The following is a 22305-nucleotide window of genomic DNA, read 5'->3' on the forward strand; positions in this document are numbered from 1 at the left end:
GTAGGTGCAGGTGCATCCTGCAACAAAGCTAGATATACCTCTCTATATGTAATATGTATAAATTTTTATACTTCTTTACTTAAAGGGCTTTAATTATTTGGTTAACAAACAATCCTTTGATAAGCATCTATATGACGGTGAGAGAAGGGATAATAAAAGTGCCTTTTTTATGAATCTAGAAGCAAAAGTTATGATTTACTCAAGTCACAGAGTCAGTCATTGGTAGCACAGAGACTGAAATCTGAGTCCTCTGTCTTCTAAGGCCAGTGTGGCTCTCATGCGTAATTCTTTTATTCTCAAGCCATAAACTATTCCACTGCCAAGACTGAAAGAATTCATATTTGTAGATTCTTGAGTCATTTTATGAAAGTAGTATAATCACTGCACTTCGTATATCATCCCTCAAAAGAGATACATACATCCCTATATAAAACATGCCTCTGAACTATATTATGGGGGACAGTCATAATAAACCCTAAAAGCACACCTAAAATGGTCTCTTTCAGTTTAGCGTGTCACTTTGATCTCTTCTGTATTTTGCATCATTAGAGTGCTGTAAAGCATTGGATTTTACACAGAAGATCTGGTAGCCATACTTGTAATATTCGCTCAGTAGGTAATATTTGTCTTTTGGGATTCCCAGCATTTTGGTTTCATGAGCAAAATGGTTACCTTTTGTTTTCATAAGAAGTTAAGACATTTAGGCAGGTTTTGTTAACCAGTGGTTTTACACTTCAGCCTCCAAAAGACATTTAATATGTATATAAATACTTCTTGGTTTTTAACATGAATTTTTTGTCCAGCATGCAAAAAAAATTGTTTTCTTTTGAGGAATGAGCCTGTTGGCCCCTACATAAGATCTTTCTGCAGTTGTCCTCCAGTCATTATAGATTGTTAACCTGGCCAAATAATATTTAAGAAAAATGAAATTTGAGAGTGGATATAACCTTCTAAAGCAATAGAGTATTTGTTTTCTTTCAAGCAAAGGGACCTGAGTATGGCTTATTTATTCATTCATTTATTCAACTAATGTCTACTATTCTAGGAACTAGAAACCAAACAAGCAAGCAAAAAACTCCAAGTCTTACGGAGCTCCATTCTAGTGAAGAGAAACAGAGCAGATGATAAACATATGAAAAAAGTTATTTAGTATGTTAGCAAATAAGTGCTCTGGGGAAAAATAAATAGAGCAGGAGGGTTGGTGTGATATTTAAATTGGATTGTTAAGGGAGGCCCCATTGAGAAAGTGACACTTGAGCAAAGATTTGAAGGAGGTAAAGGGTTGGACCATGCAGACGTACAGCATAAGAGCATTTCAGGCAGAGAAAATAGTTGTTGCAAAAGCTTATGCAAGGAGAGCTTTTCTGTGGTTTGGTGGTGTTGGAGGAAATGAAAGCAGAGACGAACGGGAGGAGGGTAGAACCGCATCTTTACTGCCTTGCAGACCATTCTAATAATTTGGGCTTTTATTCTAAGAGAAAGATGTATGATTTGGAAGGTTTTGAGCATTAGAGGAAAATGATCTGATTTACATTTTAACAGGATTCTTCTGGCTGCTCTGTTGAAGATAGATTGTAGTCAGGTAATGGCACAAGCAGGAAGACCAGTTAGGATGCTGTTGCAAAAATGTAGGTGGGGCTTCCCTGGTGGCACAGTGGTTGAGAGTCCGCCTGCCGAAGCAGGGGACACGGGTTCGTGCCCCGGTCCGGGAAGATCCCACATGCTGCGGAGCGGCTGGGCCCGTGAGCCATGGCTGCTGAGCCTGCACGTCTGGAGCCTGTGCTCCGCAACGGGAGAGGCCACAACAGTGAGAGGCCCGCATAACACATACACACACACACACACACACACACAAAATGTAGGTGACGGATGATGTTGCCTTGGACCAGTGGGGTGAGAGGGGAGAAGGGGAGAAGTGATCATCATATTTGGGGTATATTTTTGAAGGTGGAACCAGTAAGACACTACCAGAGGAAGTATGGGAAATGAAAGAAGCAGGGGTCAGGGTGACTCCTAAATATGGAACCTAATCAACTAGGTGCTATTTAATGAGATTTTTAATAACCTGTGGTGCTATTTAATGAGATAAAGTCTGAGGAAGGAACAGATTTAGGGAGAAAAACAAGTTTGGTTTTAAACAAGTTTCAGTTGCCTTCTAAATGTTTAAGTGATGGTATTGGGTAGGCAGTTGGGTATATATGAATGTCATTATGGTCAAGGAAGAGCCCCAGGCTAGAGATGAAAATTTGTGAACCATGGACATATGAATGTCTTTTAAAATCACAAAATTGGATGAACTTACCTCAGTGATTAGTATAAAAAGAAAAGAGGTCAGCGATTAATTACTAGGGCATTCCAGCCAACATTTAGTGATTGGGAAGAGGAAGAACATTACAGGAGTAGCCAGTAAGACAGTAGGGAAACCAGGCAAGTGTTCTGTTCCAGAAGCCAAGCGAAGGAAGTGTTCCAAGGAGTGGTCAGTTATATCGTTAGTCTTACGCTATGTGGATATATCCTAAGAGCTTGAGTTGGATGAGGACAGAGAATAAAGCATCGGATTTCTGAACATGGAGGTTGTTGGCAGTCTTCTAAAAGTTTGTATTAAATGGCTTGTGAAGTAGGTGAAGTGGAGATGGCCAGCAGCTCTTTCAAGGAGTTTTGCTGTAGTGAGGAGCAGAAAAATGGGATTGTAGTTGTGGGGGAATGTGGGATTGAAGATATTTGGTTTTGGCTTTATTGTTCTAAAAATAAGAGGTATTGCAGTGTGTTCCTGTAGGAAATACCCAGTAAAGAGGAAGAAATTGAAGATGCAGAAAAAATTGTAGAAGCAAAACTCTTGAATAAACAGAAGGGGATGGGCTCCAAGGCACAAGTGTAGTGTAGAGGTTATCCTTGAATAGGAGAAGGTACAATTTATAGGTATAGATGTAGGTATGTTGGTGCGACTTTTGATTACTTCTCAGTGAAGTAAGAGGCCAGTTGTCAGATGAGTGTGAAGAGGGGCAGAGGAGGTTAGAAATACAATGAGAGAGGAAGCGCTGAAAACAATGGACTCAGAAGGTGAATTGACTAGAGAAGTTTCTAATTTTGGTAACTGGATCATGTCAATGTCATTAATTTAGAGAAGGAATATGGAAAAGAAATTATCTATGCCTTCATGTGTGGCTGGAAAATAAGTTCAGTGATAGACATGTTCATACAGAGATGCCACTGGTTCCCTCAGATTGTTCAGGGTGAGAAGAAAAGTCCTAGAATGGAATCTTAGAAAATACTAGCATTTAAGGAGCAGAGGCAGTGAAAGTGAGTAAAGAGAGGTACTGGGAGAACCAAGAGGGAGCTGGGTCTTGAAGGTCAGAAGAACAGAGAGTTTGAGAAGGAAAAAGAAATCAACAGTAGCGTGTCCTATATTGGTTCCTAAAGTAGGGTACAGATATCACCAGAGGCACACAAGCTTTTAGGTGGTACTTAGAGTAACATTTTTTGATTTTAGTATTTGTGGCTTATTCTAATGGGCATTAGAAGAAATAAATAACCAGCACATCAAACCTGTAATTCATGAAAAGTGGTACTGATTTTCCCTTTTAACATAAATTAATGTAAGATTAAACAGTGACTCCATTTAAAGAAGAACATTGCATAAATAATGGTACTGGTACCTATGGGAAAATCACGACAGTAGTGGACGAATGAATAGTGTGGGAAGCTCTGGGTTTAACAGTTTAGAAAATCATTTGGTGACCTCATTTTATCAAAAGTATTTTCTGTAAGATGGGGAAATATCTATACTAAAACAAGAATAAATTTTAGGAAAATAGAAATATTAAAGTGAGCTCTCTATGTATAGTTGAATTACTTTTAGAGTTACTGGCATAGATTCTAAACTATATAACTTTTGTTTCATCCTGTCACTGTGTAACTAAAATAACTTTAAAGCAAATAGTTAATGATACCAGGAATCATTCTTTAGATAATATATAATAGGACTCAAATAAGACTTTAAAAAAATTCACTTATTAGAAACATGAAAAAGTAATTTGTGTTTGGAATAAAATAGAAAAATTTGGCAGCTGAGTGAAGAAGTAAGGCATTTATTAGGCCCAGCATGTAATACACACAGAGCAAGTGGTTTTATTCTGTCTCTGGGACTCTTGGAACTGAGTCACTGCAGCTTGGTTGTGATGCTCCAAGAGGACTGTGTCCAAGGGCAGCAACTAAGCAGTCATTCTAGATATTTGAGTAGCACTTCTTGAAGTCAGCTAGGAGGTTAGCACTGCAGCTTGTTACTCAGTTATGGAATTCTTTTGTTCATTACCTTAAAAAGGAGAAGTTGCAAATTTATAATCTGAGTTACAGAGCTTAACACTTGAGGTGTGTGAATGGTCTTTGCCAGTGTTAGGGTTACTATCTTGAGTCTCCAATAGGAAGTGAGTTATACTTTTGAGTTTGTAAATTAAGATCATGGTTCTGCTTCCTTTATGCTCTGTATGTAGTGCAGGGACACCAACTGGAAGGCATCGTTAATCATACTTTGTGAACCCTTACCTACAGATAGGGTTGGAAAGTTATACTGAGACATCTTTCTTTGTGTATAGGCGCCATTCTGCATCAGGAACTTACTGTGGTTTCCTGCATTCACATCACTGAGGTCCCAGTGATTGTACACACCAGCAAGAAAAATGAAGGATGAGCAAGATGGGGTCTGTTTTATCTAGCCCCCACTAATTATTGAGCAAGATATTTTTAATATGGTTTGTCACTGCAGTAGTACATGTCTCCTGATAGGAACTGAAGGGGGCTAACTTCTAGTTATAAATACTTTGTGTGTAGTAAGTTAGGCAAGTTCATTGGATGCTATCTTTTTACATCTTCAGTTTCCATTCATTGTTGCAGATGTTTTTGGAGATATTTCAGTTTGTGATGTTAAGCTTTGCTATCTCATATAGCAAGCATTTGCATGACTCCTCCCCATTCAGAAAGATTATTCTAATTGGCAGAACTCTCTCTTCCTCCCTCCCTCCTCCCTCCTCCCTCCCTCTCTCTTTCCCTCTCTCTCTCCCTCTCTCTTGGTCTCTTTCTCTCTCTCTCTCTCTCACACACACACACATACACACACACACACACACACACAAATCCATGCTACATTAGAGTGGGCTCTTTTTTTAAGTGACCTATGCCTCAGAAAATTCTTTACGTGCACTGCAAACCAACTAGTTGAAATGAATTCCCAGTTTTGGAGTTCTTGTTTGAAACAGTGAGTACCGGCAGTTCCCTGGCAGTCCAGTGGTTAGGACGCGGTGCTTTCACTGCCGTGGGCCCAGCTTCAGTCCCTGGTCAGGGATCTAAAATCCCACAAGCTGCAAGGTGCGGCCAAAATAAACAGAAAACAAACCAAAAAAATAGGGGCTTCCCTGGTGGTGCAGTGGTTAAAATCCGCCTGCCAATGCAGGGGACACGGGTTTGATCCCAGGTCCAGGACGATCCCACATGCCCCAGAGCAAATAAGCCTATGCACCACAACTACTGAGCCTGCGCTCTAGAGTCAGTGATCCACAACTACTGAGCCCGTGTGCCACAACTACGGAAGCCCACACCCTTAGAGCCCATGCTCTGCAACAAGAGAAGCCACCGCGATGAGAAGCCCACGCACCTCAACGAAAGAGTAGCCCCTGCTCGCCGCAACTAAAAGCCCGCACGCAGCAATGAAGACCCAACTTAGCCAAAAATAAATAAATAAAATAAATAAATTTATTAAAGAAAAACAAAAAACAGTGAGCACCAAGTATTTCAACCCCTTTACAAATTTAATCATTGAATGATTTTTTTTTTTAAACTCAGTTCCATGGGCTGATGGAAATAAAGCAGTTGACCCTGATAATCAGTAGAAAAGAGCATTGGTGAGATTTAAAATACATATGACTGAGGATACCTGGCATGTATCTATGTGTCCGTGTATATGCTGGTTTTGGGTTTTCCCCCCCTTTTTTCTTTCAGTGTTGGTTGTTACAATAGTCGGATTTATTTCATACTAAACTATTGTGATCTTTGACCAAGAAAATCTCAGGAGTCTGTTACTTTTTCTTAACCACCAAAGTTTATTTAGTTAGGATCTTGAAAATACAGGAGAAATTTAAATCATATTTCATAGCTGTTGAACAGAACACAGCTTCGGATTTCTCTTCTCATTTAGTTTATTTTTATTGATATAACAACAAATCTAAATTTGCCACTCAAAATTTGCCACTCTGAAAGCAGTTTAAACTGCTTTAGCTGTCAGGCATTACTTAATAACCCAGTCAAATCACAAATATCTAAAATGATAATTATTTAAAAAAATAATAAAACAAGCATATCAAATTTCAGGAGAAGGAACTAGAGGTCAGTAGCAGCTGATAGGGTATGTGGTGTTGATCAAGTCTTCTGAGTCCTGGTATACCTGTAGTAATATAGCCAATTTCCCTTGATGATGTGAAATACAGCTAGAGGAAAACCTAACATGAACAAAACAATTCACCACCTCCCTCACCGTACACTGCCTAAGTACCATAAATGTTAAAAACTGGGAGAGAGCAAGAAACCGTGTTATTACGTGCAAAGTGGCCACTGAGGTGAATGCCTCCAGGCAACTTTGGTCATATAAAGCAAAAGGAAACAGTATGATACTATCATTTATTTTTCTATGCTTTTCACTTGATTTAGTGCACTGATAATATGTACTAGATTTAGGTAGATATACTCAAATCAAAGTTCTGTCTTAATCCCAAACCCCTAAAGTGGGTCTGATATCAGGCAGCTAGGGAACTTTCTTACTGAAAGCCACAAGGCCTTGCTCAAAGCGTTCTGTGGTAGAGGGACTTCAGTGGGCTTTTTTGTTAACCTTTGTTTAAATATCATACTTATTACCCAAACCAGTGTAAAGGACAACGCCTAACCCTCTTTGTCCTCATATCTAAGTCCTATGAGATATTACTGGGCTCAAGTCCTTAACAATCATGGAGTAACGAGGCTCTTGTGTTCTCATTTAAAGATACTGTTCTTATAATCCACTTAGTCTGAGGAGTAAAAAAGACCAAGTAGCCTTTGACGTTTTATTAGCCTTGGCCTTGCATTAGGAAATTGCATTTTGGAAAAAGCGCAAGCCTAATGGCAGTAAATGCTTCTGATGGAAGGTCCCTTCCCCATTATGCATATCTCTGGGCCTCCATTTATAGCTTGAGGAGGGGGAGCAGAGTTAAATCTATTGATTTTTCTACCAGATTTTTTTCCTTGACATCAGCAGGTGACCAGTCACTTGCAGCAACAGAAAGGAGAGGTAAATATAAACTCCAGAGGTGGTGAGTAGCTAGGAAATCTAAGCCTTCCCCTGTTCCCTCATCCCAGCCCTCTGTGTATAGGCTTATTCTAGGTATTAAGAATTGAATGAAGCCAACTCACTGCAAGAATATGTGGTTGATGCGAATAGACATGCTTAATTTAAGCTCACTGACCACATAAGGACTTTAATATCATTCTGTCTTTTGCAAAGTCAATGGAAATTATACCAAACCATGATGACATATGATGATGCTGTTGTGGAATACTTGTTTTCTTTACCACATACACCCTGCTTTCCTGGTTCCTTGTGTCGGCTTATATTGTTTTCAGTAGCTCTTCCCCATAACCCTGCCTCCTGCCCTCCCCCCCACACAAAAATTCTAATCTTGCCCATCCTTCAAGGCCCACTTCTGCTATATGCCTTACTGATCCTTAATTATAAGTAATGCATAGCCAGTCATGCCACCTGCGCCTCTCCTTCCGCTACCTGTGACTTGCCATTAACAGTTACTTGTGTACAAGACACTACTCTCCTACAGGACTTCTCTAGCTCATTGAGAGCAGGGACCAATCCTTTTTTTCATCTTCATACCGTGGCCCACTATGCATTCCACACCATCCTCCCAATATTTAGCCCATAGAATGTACTTAAACTGCAAATTAGCTAATGGCATTTCAGGTTTGAACTACTGAAAATACCTAGTAATAGAGGGTAATTAACTCATACCCACCCACTGTTTATCCAGAATGCTTTATACCAGACCCCCACTCAACATACATATATAGATATAGACCTTCTTTTGAGGTCTGCAGCTCCCGCACAATAGGAGGGGGAATAGAAAAGGAATTATCTCATTTGAAGGCACATGTTGTGTCCACTAGAAGATGACACATCTAATAGATAGCCTGTATTTTCTCCTGTCTGCACTGTTTTTAATGAAAGTTACAAATGTCCTTGTTGACCCTCATTGAAAAACTGACATTTATGGGTAAATCAGTAAGTGTGAGAGTCTGTTGGATTTGTTTCCCCAATATTCTTGCTTGAAACAAATTTCCCTAGGCTGAAGACAGAGATTTAGATTTAATAATAACAATAATAACAAAATATTCAAGGCGGCAGCTATGGCAGTTAATTTTCTTTCTTTCTCAATATTGTTTCTACATGGGAAAATCTTTCCTAGTAAACTTCCAGTAAATGTTTAAATTCTCTTGTTTAGACATCTAGCCTGATCTTTCACATTTCTGGAGGAAGTTACAGCTGTGGAGAGCTTGAATTCCATCACTGGAGTCATGTCTTCTGCAGTCTCCATGTCGTGGTGTCTGTGTCTCAACTGGTGCTGACTTTGCTCCCTGTGCTTTAGTCACTTAAGTGATGGCCACATGGCAAGACAAAGAGGCCAGATTTATTGGTGGTTCTCTTTTTTCTTCTCTAAAAGAAGGCAGGGAGTACAGGTCTATAGAAACCAATGCACCTCTGAACTCTTGGGCAAATCACGTTCCCCCACCATGTGTGAAGAGAGTGTTACCCAGGATAGAATTTAACTCTAGAATATGTAGTAAAAGGGAATCAATCTCTCTCTCTCTCTCTCTCTCTCTCCCGCCCCACCCCCCCCCGCTCTCTTTTCTTTTGAGGTCACACACTTTTCTTTCTTAGTTTTTCCTTTTTAAGCTCACTTGTGACTCATTCACCTCACCATGAGGCAATACCTGTATAATCCTGAAGTTGCTGATTTCAAGTCTCTAATATGGTGTTTTCTATCTGGCATTGCCGTACTTTTAAGGTCAGCCAGTACATAACCATTACTTTTAAACCTCCTGCAAAGAATTCCATTCAGCAGTAATTGCTGAATGAGAACAAGTCTGAGCCGTTACTTCCGTCAAAATGATTTCTCTCGTCTAAGTGGAGGACAGCACAGGACAGAGGAAGTGAGGCAGTTTCCCTTGTCTCAGTTGCAGCCATCAGCAACCTAGGTTCACCTAGATTCAAGGAGTTCTGTATGCTTATGTTCACAGTGGTTTCAGCAATAGTGTTTCCTACAGCTCCTCTTACTGTAGGACAGTAGCTTCTCTCTCCATTTCAGATAAAGAACCTAGACACAGAGAAGGGAATTAATTTGCCAAGGTTCATATGGTAAGGCTGCAGCTAAGGCAGAATTTGAATTCATACCATGGAATGCTCCTCTTAGAACAAGGTCTACAAGACTTTGTCACAGCCGGTGGAGGTGGAAATCATAAAGGAATCTGTTCCCAGTGAGGTTTCTTACTGCTTCACGTATACCTATTTCTCTGTGTAGTACCAGGCCCCACATGCCACCCACAGTTAAAGTTTCCTCGTAATAATTTAAAGCAATCTTGCATAACAATGGTGCACAACTGAAAGATACACTTTTGTTCACTTCACAATTTATATTACTATTTTTCCTAAAAGATACATATCCTACTAGAGAAATAAATATGAAATTAGTTGCTTGGCTCTTACAAAGCTCTGAGGCCTCTCAATTTTGTGGCATTTCTTTCTTATAACTAACCCTAAAGGATTCCTAACCCAACCAGGAATTCTTACCAACTTATGAGATTCAGAAGAGAAGAATTCTTTAAAAAAAGAAGAGAATAATTCTTTTTAACAAGTAAGTGGTTACCCCAACTCCAGTTAGAAAACAAATATTCTTCTAGGACCTTTGTAAACAGGATTTATATGAGAAGATAGGAGATTTTTCTTTAACCTTAGTCATGGTAGGAGTTCCTGGGAAACTTAGTTTACTCTGAAAATCTGTTTAGCCACAGAATATTGTGCCTTCTCCTTAGGAGACTTATGCTTGACAAGGTATATTAAATATTTAGTTGTTTTCCAGAACACCCTTGTAGGGAGGTTAATATTAATAACCCAACTTATGCAGTCAATACTCTAACCACAGAAAAGGATGTTGATATGTCTAAGATCTCCATAGCAGTTCCAGAATCAGAATACCCTCTTTGGAGTTTCATGCTCAGTTGGTTTTGCCTTGTACTCTCTTACTTCTAAGAAAAATCAGACTGCCAGATTGAATTGCTAAATGCTTTGCAAGCAAGTATAGAGCATTAAGCAGAGAAAAGTGTTTCCATTTTCACCTGGAACCTTGTTGTCTAAAGCATTTCATTTAAATCATGTAGTTCCAAAAACAATAACAACAACAAAAACATACCTCTCAAGGTTAATCCAAGCCATAGAATCTCCTCATTTTTGCATTAACAAAAATAATACCCTTATGCACGGAAGGTGACTTTTACTTTTTAGGTGTCTTTCCATTTTTCCTTCTCCATTTTCTTGTGTTTCTTTAATAAGAACATTATCTCTGCCTTGCTGGGAAGACAAGCAATATTTTTCTACATAGGCAACTTTTTTTTTAGTTCTCCTTTGAGCTAGAGTAGACCTATACTATACGTGCTTTTTTTTTTTTTTTTTGCGGTACGCGGGCCTCTCACTGTTGTGGCCTCTCCCTGTTGCGGAGCACAGCTCCGACGTGCAGGCTCAGCGGCCATGGCTCACGGGCCCAGCCGCTCCGTGGCATGTGGGATCTTCCCAGACCGGGGCACGAACCCGTGTCCCCTGCATCGGCAGGCGGCCTCTCAACCACTGCGCCACCAGGGAAGCCCCAATATGTGCATTTCTAACGTTCATTTTTAATAATATTGCTCCATTGCTTCTGCCCAATTCAAATAAGGAAATGCCCAAAGCCATATCCATTTTGAAAATGAGAGATGGTGCCATACAATCTCTGCAATGTACATTTGAAAATATAAATCAGGTCTTTCTGGTCACCCTTATTGTTACCTTTCTTAAGAATATTTATTGAGGGGTGGGATGGGGAGGGTGGGAGGGAGGGAGATGCAAGAGGGAAGAGATATGGGGATGTGTGTGTATGTATAACTGATTCACTTTGCTATAAAGCAGACACTAACACACCATTGTAAAGCAATTATCTTCCAATAAAGGTGTTAAAGTTATGCTAGTACACTAAAAAAAAAAGAATATTTATTGAAACTTGATATGATCAAGGGCTAACCAGATTTTTTGCTTACTTTTGTCTTTTTTTTTTTTTTTTTTTTTTTTTTGAGGTACGTGGGCCTCTCACTGTTGTGGCCTCTCCCGTTGTGGAGCACAGGCTCTGGACACGCAGGCTCAGCGGCCATGGCTCACGGGCCCAGCCGCTCTGCGGCATGTGGGATCTTCCCGGACCGGGGCAGAAACCTGTGTGCCCTGCATCGGCAGGCGGACTCTCAACCACTGCGCCACCAGGGAAGCCCTGGACCTATACTATAGTCCAAAGAATAGAAACTTAATTTTTCTGAAATTCTTCAGTTCTCCCTCAGGCCACTGGAAGGAGTAATTCAAAAATTAGGCAGTATGACTTTCTATGATTAGCCTAGATAATCATGGAAATCACACCAGAATGCTGAACCAGTCTCTTTTTAACTGTCAGCCTAAGAAAATTCATATTAATAGTTCTCATTTTAAAGCATGTAGTTTTTACATGATCATTTTGACCCTGTCTATTTCCAAGGAATATCCTAACATAAACTTCTTATGCTTCCTTTAATTCCCCCAGTTCTCCCTGATCCCCTTTCCTGCCCTCTCCCTCAGAGGTATTGGCCCCAATTTCCTGAGTTGGAGGGCAGGACATTCTTAGAATGCAGAAGGCTTGCTTCAAGAGGGTGTCTGGGCTTGAGGTCATGCAAGAGGACTAATTTTAGCTTCCGGATCTTATGCACATCGTATCTTATAAATTACCTATGAAGCATTTTAAAATATTGCAGACATTTTAAAAGATGAAACCAATTAAATTTTTATAATAGAAAGAGGGTGGGAGAGAAAAATAAGAGATGGCAAAGGTTGGAGGAGGAAATCAACTGCAGGAAACACAGCTAGAATTTCACTGGGTTCCAGTGTTAAAGGTTTATCTTTTTGCTTTACTTGACCTGTGTCAAGATAAAAAATGCTTTAGAGGCAAATTCACCAAAGCTGAAGGCAGAGAGAATATTCACTAGGAAAACATGTTTAAAATTATCAGTATCATTGTCATCTTTTTTTCCTCTCTGCTTTTAAGAGTTATGCTTATTTATTTCCCAATTAAGAATTGCCTCTGAAAAGCATGCTGTTCTTCATAGTGAATTTTAGTCAGTCGGGTGTGTAGAGTAGTTGTTGTCATTGCTCTGTTTTATTTTAATGCTCTTATGCTTGGTTTCCCCGTACTTAATTGCACGTACTAGGTGGAGAAGACAGAATTAGAGGCAAATCTGCAACCTCTGTCTGTCCTCTCAGGAGAATCTGGAGAAAGAAAGCAACTACCATTGCTCATGGCTTCTTTTCTTAGCCCTCCAGGGCCCACACACTCCACACCTTCCGTCTCTATCAAATCGTACTTCTCATTGTCTCCCAAACACAAATGAGAATTCCTGTTCCTATTGCTTTGCCCAACACATTATTCCTCCCTGCCTAGAATGCCACCTTCTCTGCTTTTTCTGCTAAAGAGGTAGTATTGACTAGGGGAAAGCCAAGAAGCTTTGTGGTAAAATAGAATTAATTCAAATCCCAGATCTACCACTTACTTATTGTTTGACCATAGGCAGGTTACTTAGTTTCACTGATAATCAGTTTCCTTATCTGTGAAATTAATAATATTTCACAAGGTGTTTTTGAGGAGTAAGTGGAAGAAAAAATACAGAAGTACTCAATAAATATTGATTCCCTTCCTTGTAATTCCCCCTTTTGAAGTTCTGTGTTTTTAAATCCTACGTATTCTTCAAAATTCAAGTTCTACCTACACAAAGCTTATTCTCTGAAGCACTTACTTGGCACAGTAGACTATCTCATTATTGTTTGTTGTCTTGCATTCATTGTCTTGTAAGCTTCTTGAGAGCTAAAGCTTCTGACATAGCCTTGTTGAAAATGGTAGCCTCAGATGTGTGATAGTGTAGAACTGGAAAATGGTAGCCTCAGATGTGTGGTAGTCTAGAACTGGAAAATGGGAACTAGAAGGCCTCAGGTGGTAGTCTAGAACTGGAAAATGAAGTGAATCACTAAGTAGGCAGTCCCCTTTCTCTCACCTAGGAAGTTGGGAAAGGTTTTGAGTCCATTATGTTTTCTTGGCACAATAAGGAAAATGGCCCGAGAAATGCTTTCCAAAATTGTGGAATCTGAAAGGGAGTCACCAGATCCAGAAAGAGACTTCTTGTATTTCCATTGCCGCAGAGACAGCCTGATTGGGTACATACATCTCTTTGGGGCAACATTCTCTTAAAAAATAAAAAAACTGGTAGAGAATGTTTGGACGTTCTGATAAAGGAGGAAAGTTACTTTTACACTCTTACCCAGAGAATTGTCCTATAATATGCATGTAGGCTTCCACTGACCATGCACCTTCAGTAGCAACGCACATGGAACATGAGGAGACCTGTTCAGCCAGCCAGATTCCCACTACAGCATACGCAACAGCCTAGCAACACATTCTCCTACCCAGAGAATGTCCATCAGGTGGAGCTGGATAGTGGCTCTTTACCCCTGTTAACATACAATCCCTAATAAGGTGGAAGCTCTTCAGACTCCTGGCCAAAACTGTAGCAAAGGTCGTGCTCACTATACATATCAGAAGGTATCACAGAGTGCTATGATTACATTCAAGATGTGACATTTTATGCTTAGGTAAATCTTTATTACATGATCAGAACTTGTTTTTCAAAAGAAAAAAATAGGCACCTGTGTGATCTGACAGTCTTAAATGTGGATTCTCTGCCACCACTATCCCCCTCTAAGTCCTTGGTTTTTAATTTATAATCCTTTACCTTTTGGTATATCTTTCATTTTAAACTATGATGCAAGAATGGTATATTTTTCAGCTATAATTCATCTATCTCCAGACTTATTCAGGTACTAATCTGTTATTTCTCACCTTCAAAAGGCAAATAGAAGGAAAACCACTTTTTTATGTTGTTTCTGACTTTCAGAGAAGTGTTTCACAATCATTCATTATGAATGGAAGGAGATCTTGGGACTTGATGTTTGTTGTTATAGTTTTTTCCCCAAATACTTAAAATAGCCTAACAGGTGAAACTTGAACTTCAGTGCAAAATCTTGAATCACAATTATGGTCTGCCTTTGGGCACTCCACCTCACTGATTTGTGCATGTTCTGCTGGAGAAAAACCGACAGTCACCTTTTTGCTCTTCTTGATAGTTGGGGACCTTGAGCTATGGGACTACACAAGAGAGGTTTCTAATGTGCTCTATCTGTGTCTCTTGTCATTGAGGTAATTGTCATGCGAAAACCCTGGACAACAGCCATGACAAACAGAAATATTTTGACAACTCACAGTCACTGGATGCTGCTGAAGAAGAGCCCTCTGAGACAGGAACAGAGGAAGACCCTGTGCTCTCTGTTGAGAATTCAGGGAGGGACTCACATGTCCTTAGACTTGAAAGTAAGTTGATTTGACCTGAGCTGTGCTTCTGGAGTAAAATCAACTCTCAGACTTGAAGCTTAGGCTTTCTCTACTCTCAAGCGTTTGTTCTTTCTTTTAACAGTCACTTACTATATTGTAGATCATGAAGGTGACCCTCAAGATTGGGAGGCAGAAGGCAAGCTATAAAGTGAAAATGCTCTGCACACTTCTTTCTGTTTTCTCCACCTCAGCATCTTCATTTGCTAGAACAAATTTGTTTTATGTACGAGTCTTTCTTCTTAATGTCATTAGTCTATTGAGTAAGTCATTGAAAAAAAAAGCAAGTTGTATTTATACTAACCCAATAAAATTTAAAGATTTGAAATAACGGGCATGCCTACCAGGCCCTTTCCTAAAATTCCATTTTATGACCACAGTTTGAGCTATGCTGTTCTAAAAAGTTTTAAGATTATCAATTTATAATTGCCAAAATGAGTGACTTCTATCTTTTGTTTGTTTTTTTGCGGTACGCGGGCCTCTCACTGTCATGGCCTCTCCCATTGCGGAGCACAGGCTCCGGACGCGCAGGCTCAGCGGCCATGGCTCACGGGCCTAGCCGGCATGTGGGATCTTCCTGGATGGGGGCACGAACCCATGTCCCCTGCATCGGCAGGCGGACTCTCAACCACTGCGCCACCAGGGAAGCCCAATGACTTCTTTTAAGTACTCATCCTGCTTAACCTCTTTTCTGCCTTTGGAACTGTGCACGACTCCTCGCTTGAAACTTTCTCCTTCTTCTCCTCTTGGCTTCTGGGATATCACTTGTTCTTGGTTCTTTTCCTTGTCCTCAGAATATCTTTTTTCAATTTCATTCACTTATTCTTTACTTGGCCCTTTATTTTTTTTACCCAGGATCTTAACCTTGGTCTTCTTTTCTTAGTCCTCCATGTGTTATCTCTTGGTGTTTCAGATACTTTGGAGTATACCAATGACTCTAAATCTGTATTTTCAGCTAAGACATTCTTTGTGACTCCAGATCTTATTTCTACCTTTTTAGTGGTCTCTTTATCTGGACGTGCCACAGCCATTTCAAACTTAACATGTCTAACATTGAACTTGTCCTCATTTTGCCCTACTTCCTGAACTGTTTCTAGTTCCTACATTCCTGCTCCCTGTTAATGGCACAACTCATCCAGTCATCACTGTGTCCAGTCATTCCCTAAGACCTGTTAAATATATCATCTCTTCATCTAATCTGTTCTTTGTGGCACTGTCTGAATTTAGACTTTCTTCATTTCTGCCAGGGCTGTTGTAGTAGGTTCACGATTGGCTTCGCTATATCTAGTCCTTTACTTCAGTCTATGTATGGAGAGTGCGAGAGAGGCAGGGGGTGTGTATGTGTGTAGGGGAGAAAAAGAGAGATAATACATAGAAATTGGTATACAATTTACAAAGCAGAAACAACCCCTGTTACCACTTTCTTGTGTGTCCAAAGAGTTGTTTCTGAAATCAGACCTGATCTGGTAAGTTGCCTACATTTAAAGTTTTCAGTAGCTATTACCTATCGGAAGAGTCCAAATGTCTTAATGTGGGATATGAGGCAGTTTAGCCCTTGATTCTGTCTCCAGCTGAACTGTACCATCTACTAGTACTCTGCATAGCAGGAAGTACAGACCTTTCACTATTTCCCTCACGTGCCATGCTGCTTTGAGCCTCCGTGTCTTTGCATAGGCTGAGAAGGACCCCTGCACGTTCTGTGCTTTTTATAGACAACTCCCATGCATCTCCAAGATCCAGCTCAAATGTCATCTCCTCTGTGAAGCATTCACAAAGGTCTCCAAACATTTAGTTGCTCCATTTGCTGTCTTGTTCCTACTTTTTGTCAAGGCATATTTTATACAATATTAATTGCTTGTATGTCTTACGTTGCATCAGACTGTGAGCTTCTTATATATTGTGTCCTTTATAACGTTATATTCCTGTGTATAGTAAATATTTGTTAGAGTAATGAAATGTGTCCTTGGCCCTCCTGTGTAGATTGGATTAACATATTTAGCAATTACAGAATTTTGTGTTTCCTTCTAAGTGGTATTGTGTATGAAAAACAATGTCTAAGAGAAGCAAGCTAGACCTCAAAGGAGGAAGTTGTGACCTTCACTTTTGCAGGTTTAGGGAATTAGTTTCATCAGTTCTACCAGAAATCATTGGGCTTTAAGGAAATTAATTTTCCATTTACCAACTCAAAAGAAATTGACTTTTAAACCAGGTGGCCACTTCGTTCATTCACAGTGGGTCTACTCCTCTCTAGTGCCTGGCAGCCTCATGTCTCTTACTGACATCAGGTACCCATACAACCAAATGAACATCATAAGGGAGGTTGATACTGAGTAATGTTAAGGGGTTTTGGGGTTTTTGGTTTGGTTTTTTTTTTTTTTGGCCACGCCACAGGGCATGCGGGATCTTAGCTCCTCGACCAAGGATCAGACCCATGGCCCCTGCAGTGGAAGCATGGAGTCTTAACCACTGGACCACCAGGGAAGTCCTGGGGTATTTTTTTCAGTTTACAGAAACTTCCTATTCCAATACAACTCCTTAATGAGTGGAATACTCATGACTACCAAATTAGAGTCTTTTCCTACGACAATTCAGAATAAAACCCAACCAAAATCTTATTCTTTGTCTCTTCGTTTTCCAAATACATCATTGCTTGAGGCAGATAACCTAGTGTTTAAGTTTCTTTAGTTTCATGTTTCCCACGTAGTTCCATTCCATCCCCATACTGGGAACACTGAATGGTTGCCCTGGCTAGGGCTAGGTGTTTGCCAAGTCCCTTCAACATTATGCAAATTGTCTCTTAGGGTGCATTCCTTTTCACATTGCTAATTTAATTATAGTATAATGATGACTCTTACTAGTTTTACTCTTAGCTACTAACTTTTTTTTTTTTTTTTCCTGTGTGTAAATTCTGGGATACTGACAAGTCCACAGGGACCACAGTCATGGTATGTGGTTAGGAGCCAGAAAGACTCTGTTTTTTAATATAAAGAGTATGGTATAATAAAAGTCAAGCACAGACATTAAAGAATTTTTAAAAACTCTATTTTTGTAGGAAATTTTAAAGAAATACAAATAGTTAAGCCCGCTTCAGTAACCATAAATTATTATGATAATCGCTACCTTTTGTGGTACTTTATACCTTACAAAGTTATGAATGTGTATTAACCTTGTGAAATAGATATTAACCCCATCTTGTAGCTGAGAAAATTGAGACTCAGAGTAGTTAGGTACCTTGCCTAACATCTTTACTAGGTGACGTATAACTAAAACTCATCCTCAGGCCTTCAGCTTCCATACACTGTGTGTCATTTGCCTGTGGTTCTCAGAAATAGGGGTTTGACCTATGGGATGCAGCAAAAGCAGTTCTAAGAGGGAAGTTTATAGCAATGTAAGCCTACCTCAAGAAACAAGAAAAATCTCAAATAAACAATCTAACCTTACACCTAAAGGAACTAGAGAAAGAAGAACAAACAAAACCAAAAACTAGTAGAAGGAAAGAAATCATAAAGATCGGAGCAGAAATAAATAAAATAGAAACAAAGAAAACAATAGCAAAGATCAATAAAACTAAAAGCTGGTTCTTCGAGAAGATAAACAGAATTGATAAGCCATTAGCCAGACTCATCAAAAAACAGGGAGAGGACTCAAATCAATAAAATTAGAAAAGAAAAAGGAGAAGTTACAACAGACACCACAGAAATACAAACCATCCTAAGAGACTACTACTACAAGCAACTCTATGCCAATAAAATTGACAACCTGGAAGAGATGGAAAAATTCTTAGAAAGATATAACCTTCCAAGACGGAACCAGGAAGAAATAGAAAATATGAAGAGACCCGTCACAAGTAATGAAATTGAAACTGTGATTAAAAAATCTTCCAACAAACAAAAGTCCAGGACCAGATGGCTTCACAGGTGAATTCTATCAAACATTTAGAGAAGAGCTAACACCCATCCTTCTCAAACTGTTCCAAAAAATTGCAGAGGAAGGAACACTCCCAAACACATTCTGTGAGGCCACCATCACCCTGATACCAAAATCAGACAGAGATACTACCAAAAAAGAAAATTACAGACCAATATCACCCAACAAAATACTAGCAAACAAAATCCAACAACTCATTAAAAGGATCATACACCATGATCAGGTGGGGTTTACTCCAGGGATGCAAGGATTCTTCAATATATGCAAATCAATCAATGTGATACACCATACTAACAAATTGAAGAATAAAAACCATGTGACCATCTCAATAGATGCAGAAAAGGCTTTAGACAAAATTCAACACCCATTTATGATAAAAACGCTCCAGAAAGTGGGCATAGAGGGAACCTACCTCAAGATAATAAAGGCCATATATGACAAACCCACAGCAAACATCATTCTCATTGGTGAAAAAGTGAAACCATTTCCTCTGGATCAGGGACAAGACAAGGATGTCCACTCTCGCCACTATTTTTCAGCATAGTTTTGGAAGTCCTAGCCACGGCATTCAGAGAAGAAACAGAAATAAGAGGAATATAAATTGTCACTGTTTGCAGATGACATGATACTATATACATAGAGAATCTGAAAGATGCCACCAGAAAACTACTAGAGCTAATAAATGAATTTGGTAAAGTTGCAGGATACAAAATGCACAGAAATATCTTGCATTCCTATACACTAATGATGAAAAATCTGAAAGATAAATTAAGGAAACACTCCCATTTACCATTGCAACACAAAGTATAAAATACCTAGGAATAAACCTACTTAGGGAGACAAAAGACCTGTATGCAAAAAGCTATAAGACACTGATGAAAGAAATTAAAGATGATACAAACAGATGGAGAGATATACCATGTTCTTGGATTGGCAGAATCAATATTGTGAAAATGACTATACTACCCAAAGCAAGCTACAGATTCAATGCAATCCCTGTCAAATTACCAATGGCATTTTTTACAGAACTAGAGGGAGACACAAAAGACCCCGAATAGCCAAAGCAGTCTTGAGGGAGAACACTGAGGCGGGAGGAATCAGACTCCCTGACTTCAGACTATATACTACAAAGCTAAAGTAATCAAGACAATATGGTACTGGCACAAAAACAGAAATATAGATCAATGGAACAGGATAGAAAGCCCAGAGATAAGTCCACGCACCTATGATCAACTAATCTATGACAAAGGAGGCAAGGATATACAGTGGAGAAAAGAGTCTCAATAAGTGGTTCTGGGAAAACTGGACAGCTACATGTAAAAGAATAAAATTAGAACACTCCCTAACACCATACACAAAAATAAACTCAAAATGGATTAGAGACCTAAATGTAAGACCAGACACTATAAAACTCTTAGAGGTAAACATAGGAAGAACACGCTTTGACATAAATCACAGCAAGATCTTTTTTGATCCACCCCCTAGAGTAATGGAAATAAAAATAAACAAATGGGACCTAATGATACTTAAAAGCTTTTGCAAAGCAAAGGAAACTACAAACAAGACAAAAAGACAGCCCTCAGAATGGGAGAATATATTTGCAAATGAAGCAACGGACAAAGGATTAATCTCCAAAATATATAAACAGCTCATGCAGCTCAATATTAAAAAAACAAACAACCCAATCAAAAAATGGGCAGAAGACGTAAATAGACGTTTCTCCAAAGAAGACATACAGATGGCCAAGAAGCACATGAAGAACTGCTCAGCATCACTAATTATTAGAGAAATAGAAATCAAAACTACAATGAGGTATCACCTCACACCAGTTAGAATGGGCATCAGAAAATCTACAAACAGCAAATTCTGGAGAGGGTGCGAAGAAAAGGGAACCCACTTGCACTGTTGGTGGGAATGTAAATTGATACAGCCACTATGTAGAACAGTATGGAGATCCCTTAAAAAACTAAAAATAGATTTACCATATGACCCAGGAATCCCACTACTGGGCATATACCCTGAGAAAACCATAATTCACAAAGACACATGCACCACATTGTTCATTGCAGCACCATTTTCAATAGCCAGGTCATGGAAGCAACCTGAATGCCCATCGACAGACGAATGGATAAAGAAGATGTGGTACATATATACAATGGAATATTACTCAGCCACAAAAAGGAACGAAATTGGGTCATTTGCAGAGATATGGATGGATCTAGAGACTGTCATACAGAGTGAAGTAAGTCAGAAAGAGAAAAACAAATATCGTATCTGACATATATATGTGGAACCTAGAAAAATGGTACAGATGAACCAGTTTGCAAGGCAGAAATAGAGACACAGATGTAGAGAACAAACGTATGGACACTAAGAGGGGAAATTGGCGGGGGTTGGTGGTGGTGGTGTGATGAATTGGACGATTGGGATTGACATAAATACACTAATATGTGTAAAATGGATAACTAATAAGAACCTGCTGTATAAAAAAATAAAGTAAAATTTTTTAAAAAAGAAATAGGGGTTTGATAGATTAGAACTTTATTTTTTAATTTGTAAGGTCATTTTTAAAGAAAACCAGCATCTGCTATTACCATTATTTTATAAAACAACATTTTAATATCAAAAAAGTACAAAGGCAATCTTAGAATAAAGGTCAGTCTTTCTCAAAAATGGACAGTTGGCAACTTTACACCAACGAGTGTGTATCTGGATGGACATAAGTTGTGTGTGTGTATTATAATTTTAGATATATGTTCTTGTTTTGCTTCTCACTTTGCTAAGGATTGGTGAAAATCGTGTAGCTGATTAACATTTTAAAAACCACTGCTTTAATAGCTCATCATATACTCCAGAATTTCTGCCCCAGAAACCTGATCTGTGGAGCGTAGGTTTTGTAGTCAGAGATATTGTTATCATGTCCTGGCTCCACCACCTACTTAGTTGTTAAATCTTGGGCAAGCTGAGCCTTCCTTACCTCAAAAAAAAAAAAAAGCCTCAGAGTGCTCTTGAATATTTAAATGAAATAACTTAGGGAAACATTTCTACCAGTACAGAGATGGACTAGCACACAGATGGAACTCCGGAAATGTTCATTTCTATCAATGCAAACACAGGTGTGACTCTGCTGCTTCCCGACCTAGAGGCTGCTTGTGAGCTAAAGTCCTCACAAATACATACACACAGTATCTGCTCGATGAACGTCAGTAAAGGGGGCCCTGACATCTTTGCTCAAGAGTTATTACAGGAACAATTCCCTATTTGCTTTTCTAGGTTATTTTCTCCAAATTCTCAGTCTTCTCTTAACTATCCTAACCCAGATAAAAGAAGGAAGAGCACCACTGGTGCAAATGAAAACTCATGATTGTTGTTTTCTTCTCAGAAGTGAATCATTTCCCTGCCTACCTTAGTCTGAGTAATTTAATCTAAGCCTTTTGTGCCTTCTGATTACTGGCTTGAAATTTTATGCCATTGTTTATGCATTAAGTCTTCAGTCCACAGGTTTATACTCTGACTTCAAAGAAGAGATAACTGCCTTTTTTTTTTTTTTTTTTTTTTGCGGTACGTGGGCCTCTCACTGTTGTGGCCTCTCCCA

At 39.2% G+C, this 22305-nt stretch overlaps 1 protein-coding gene across 6 annotated transcripts in view; it reads left to right on the forward strand.

Annotated features, from left to right (window-relative positions):
- The window catches only part of TTC17 (tetratricopeptide repeat domain 17), a 167884-nt gene that overhangs the window by 92461 nt on the left and 53118 nt on the right, over positions 1-22305 (forward strand). For 5 of the 6 annotated variants that reach the window (XM_032640185.1, XM_032640183.1, XM_032640188.1 and 2 more), the window contains one exon: positions 14595-14765. The exons of the other annotated variant lie outside the window; for it this stretch is intronic. In XM_032640185.1, coding sequence (XP_032496076.1) covers positions 14595-14765 — 171 coding nt within the window. The remainder of the gene's footprint in view (positions 1-14594; positions 14766-22305) is intronic. 6 annotated transcript variants of the gene reach the window in all.

The sequence above is a fragment of the Phocoena sinus genome, chromosome 8, assembly GCF_008692025.1.
Source record: "Phocoena sinus isolate mPhoSin1 chromosome 8, mPhoSin1.pri, whole genome shotgun sequence".
NCBI classification, from domain to species: domain Eukaryota; kingdom Metazoa; phylum Chordata; class Mammalia; order Artiodactyla; family Phocoenidae; genus Phocoena; species Phocoena sinus.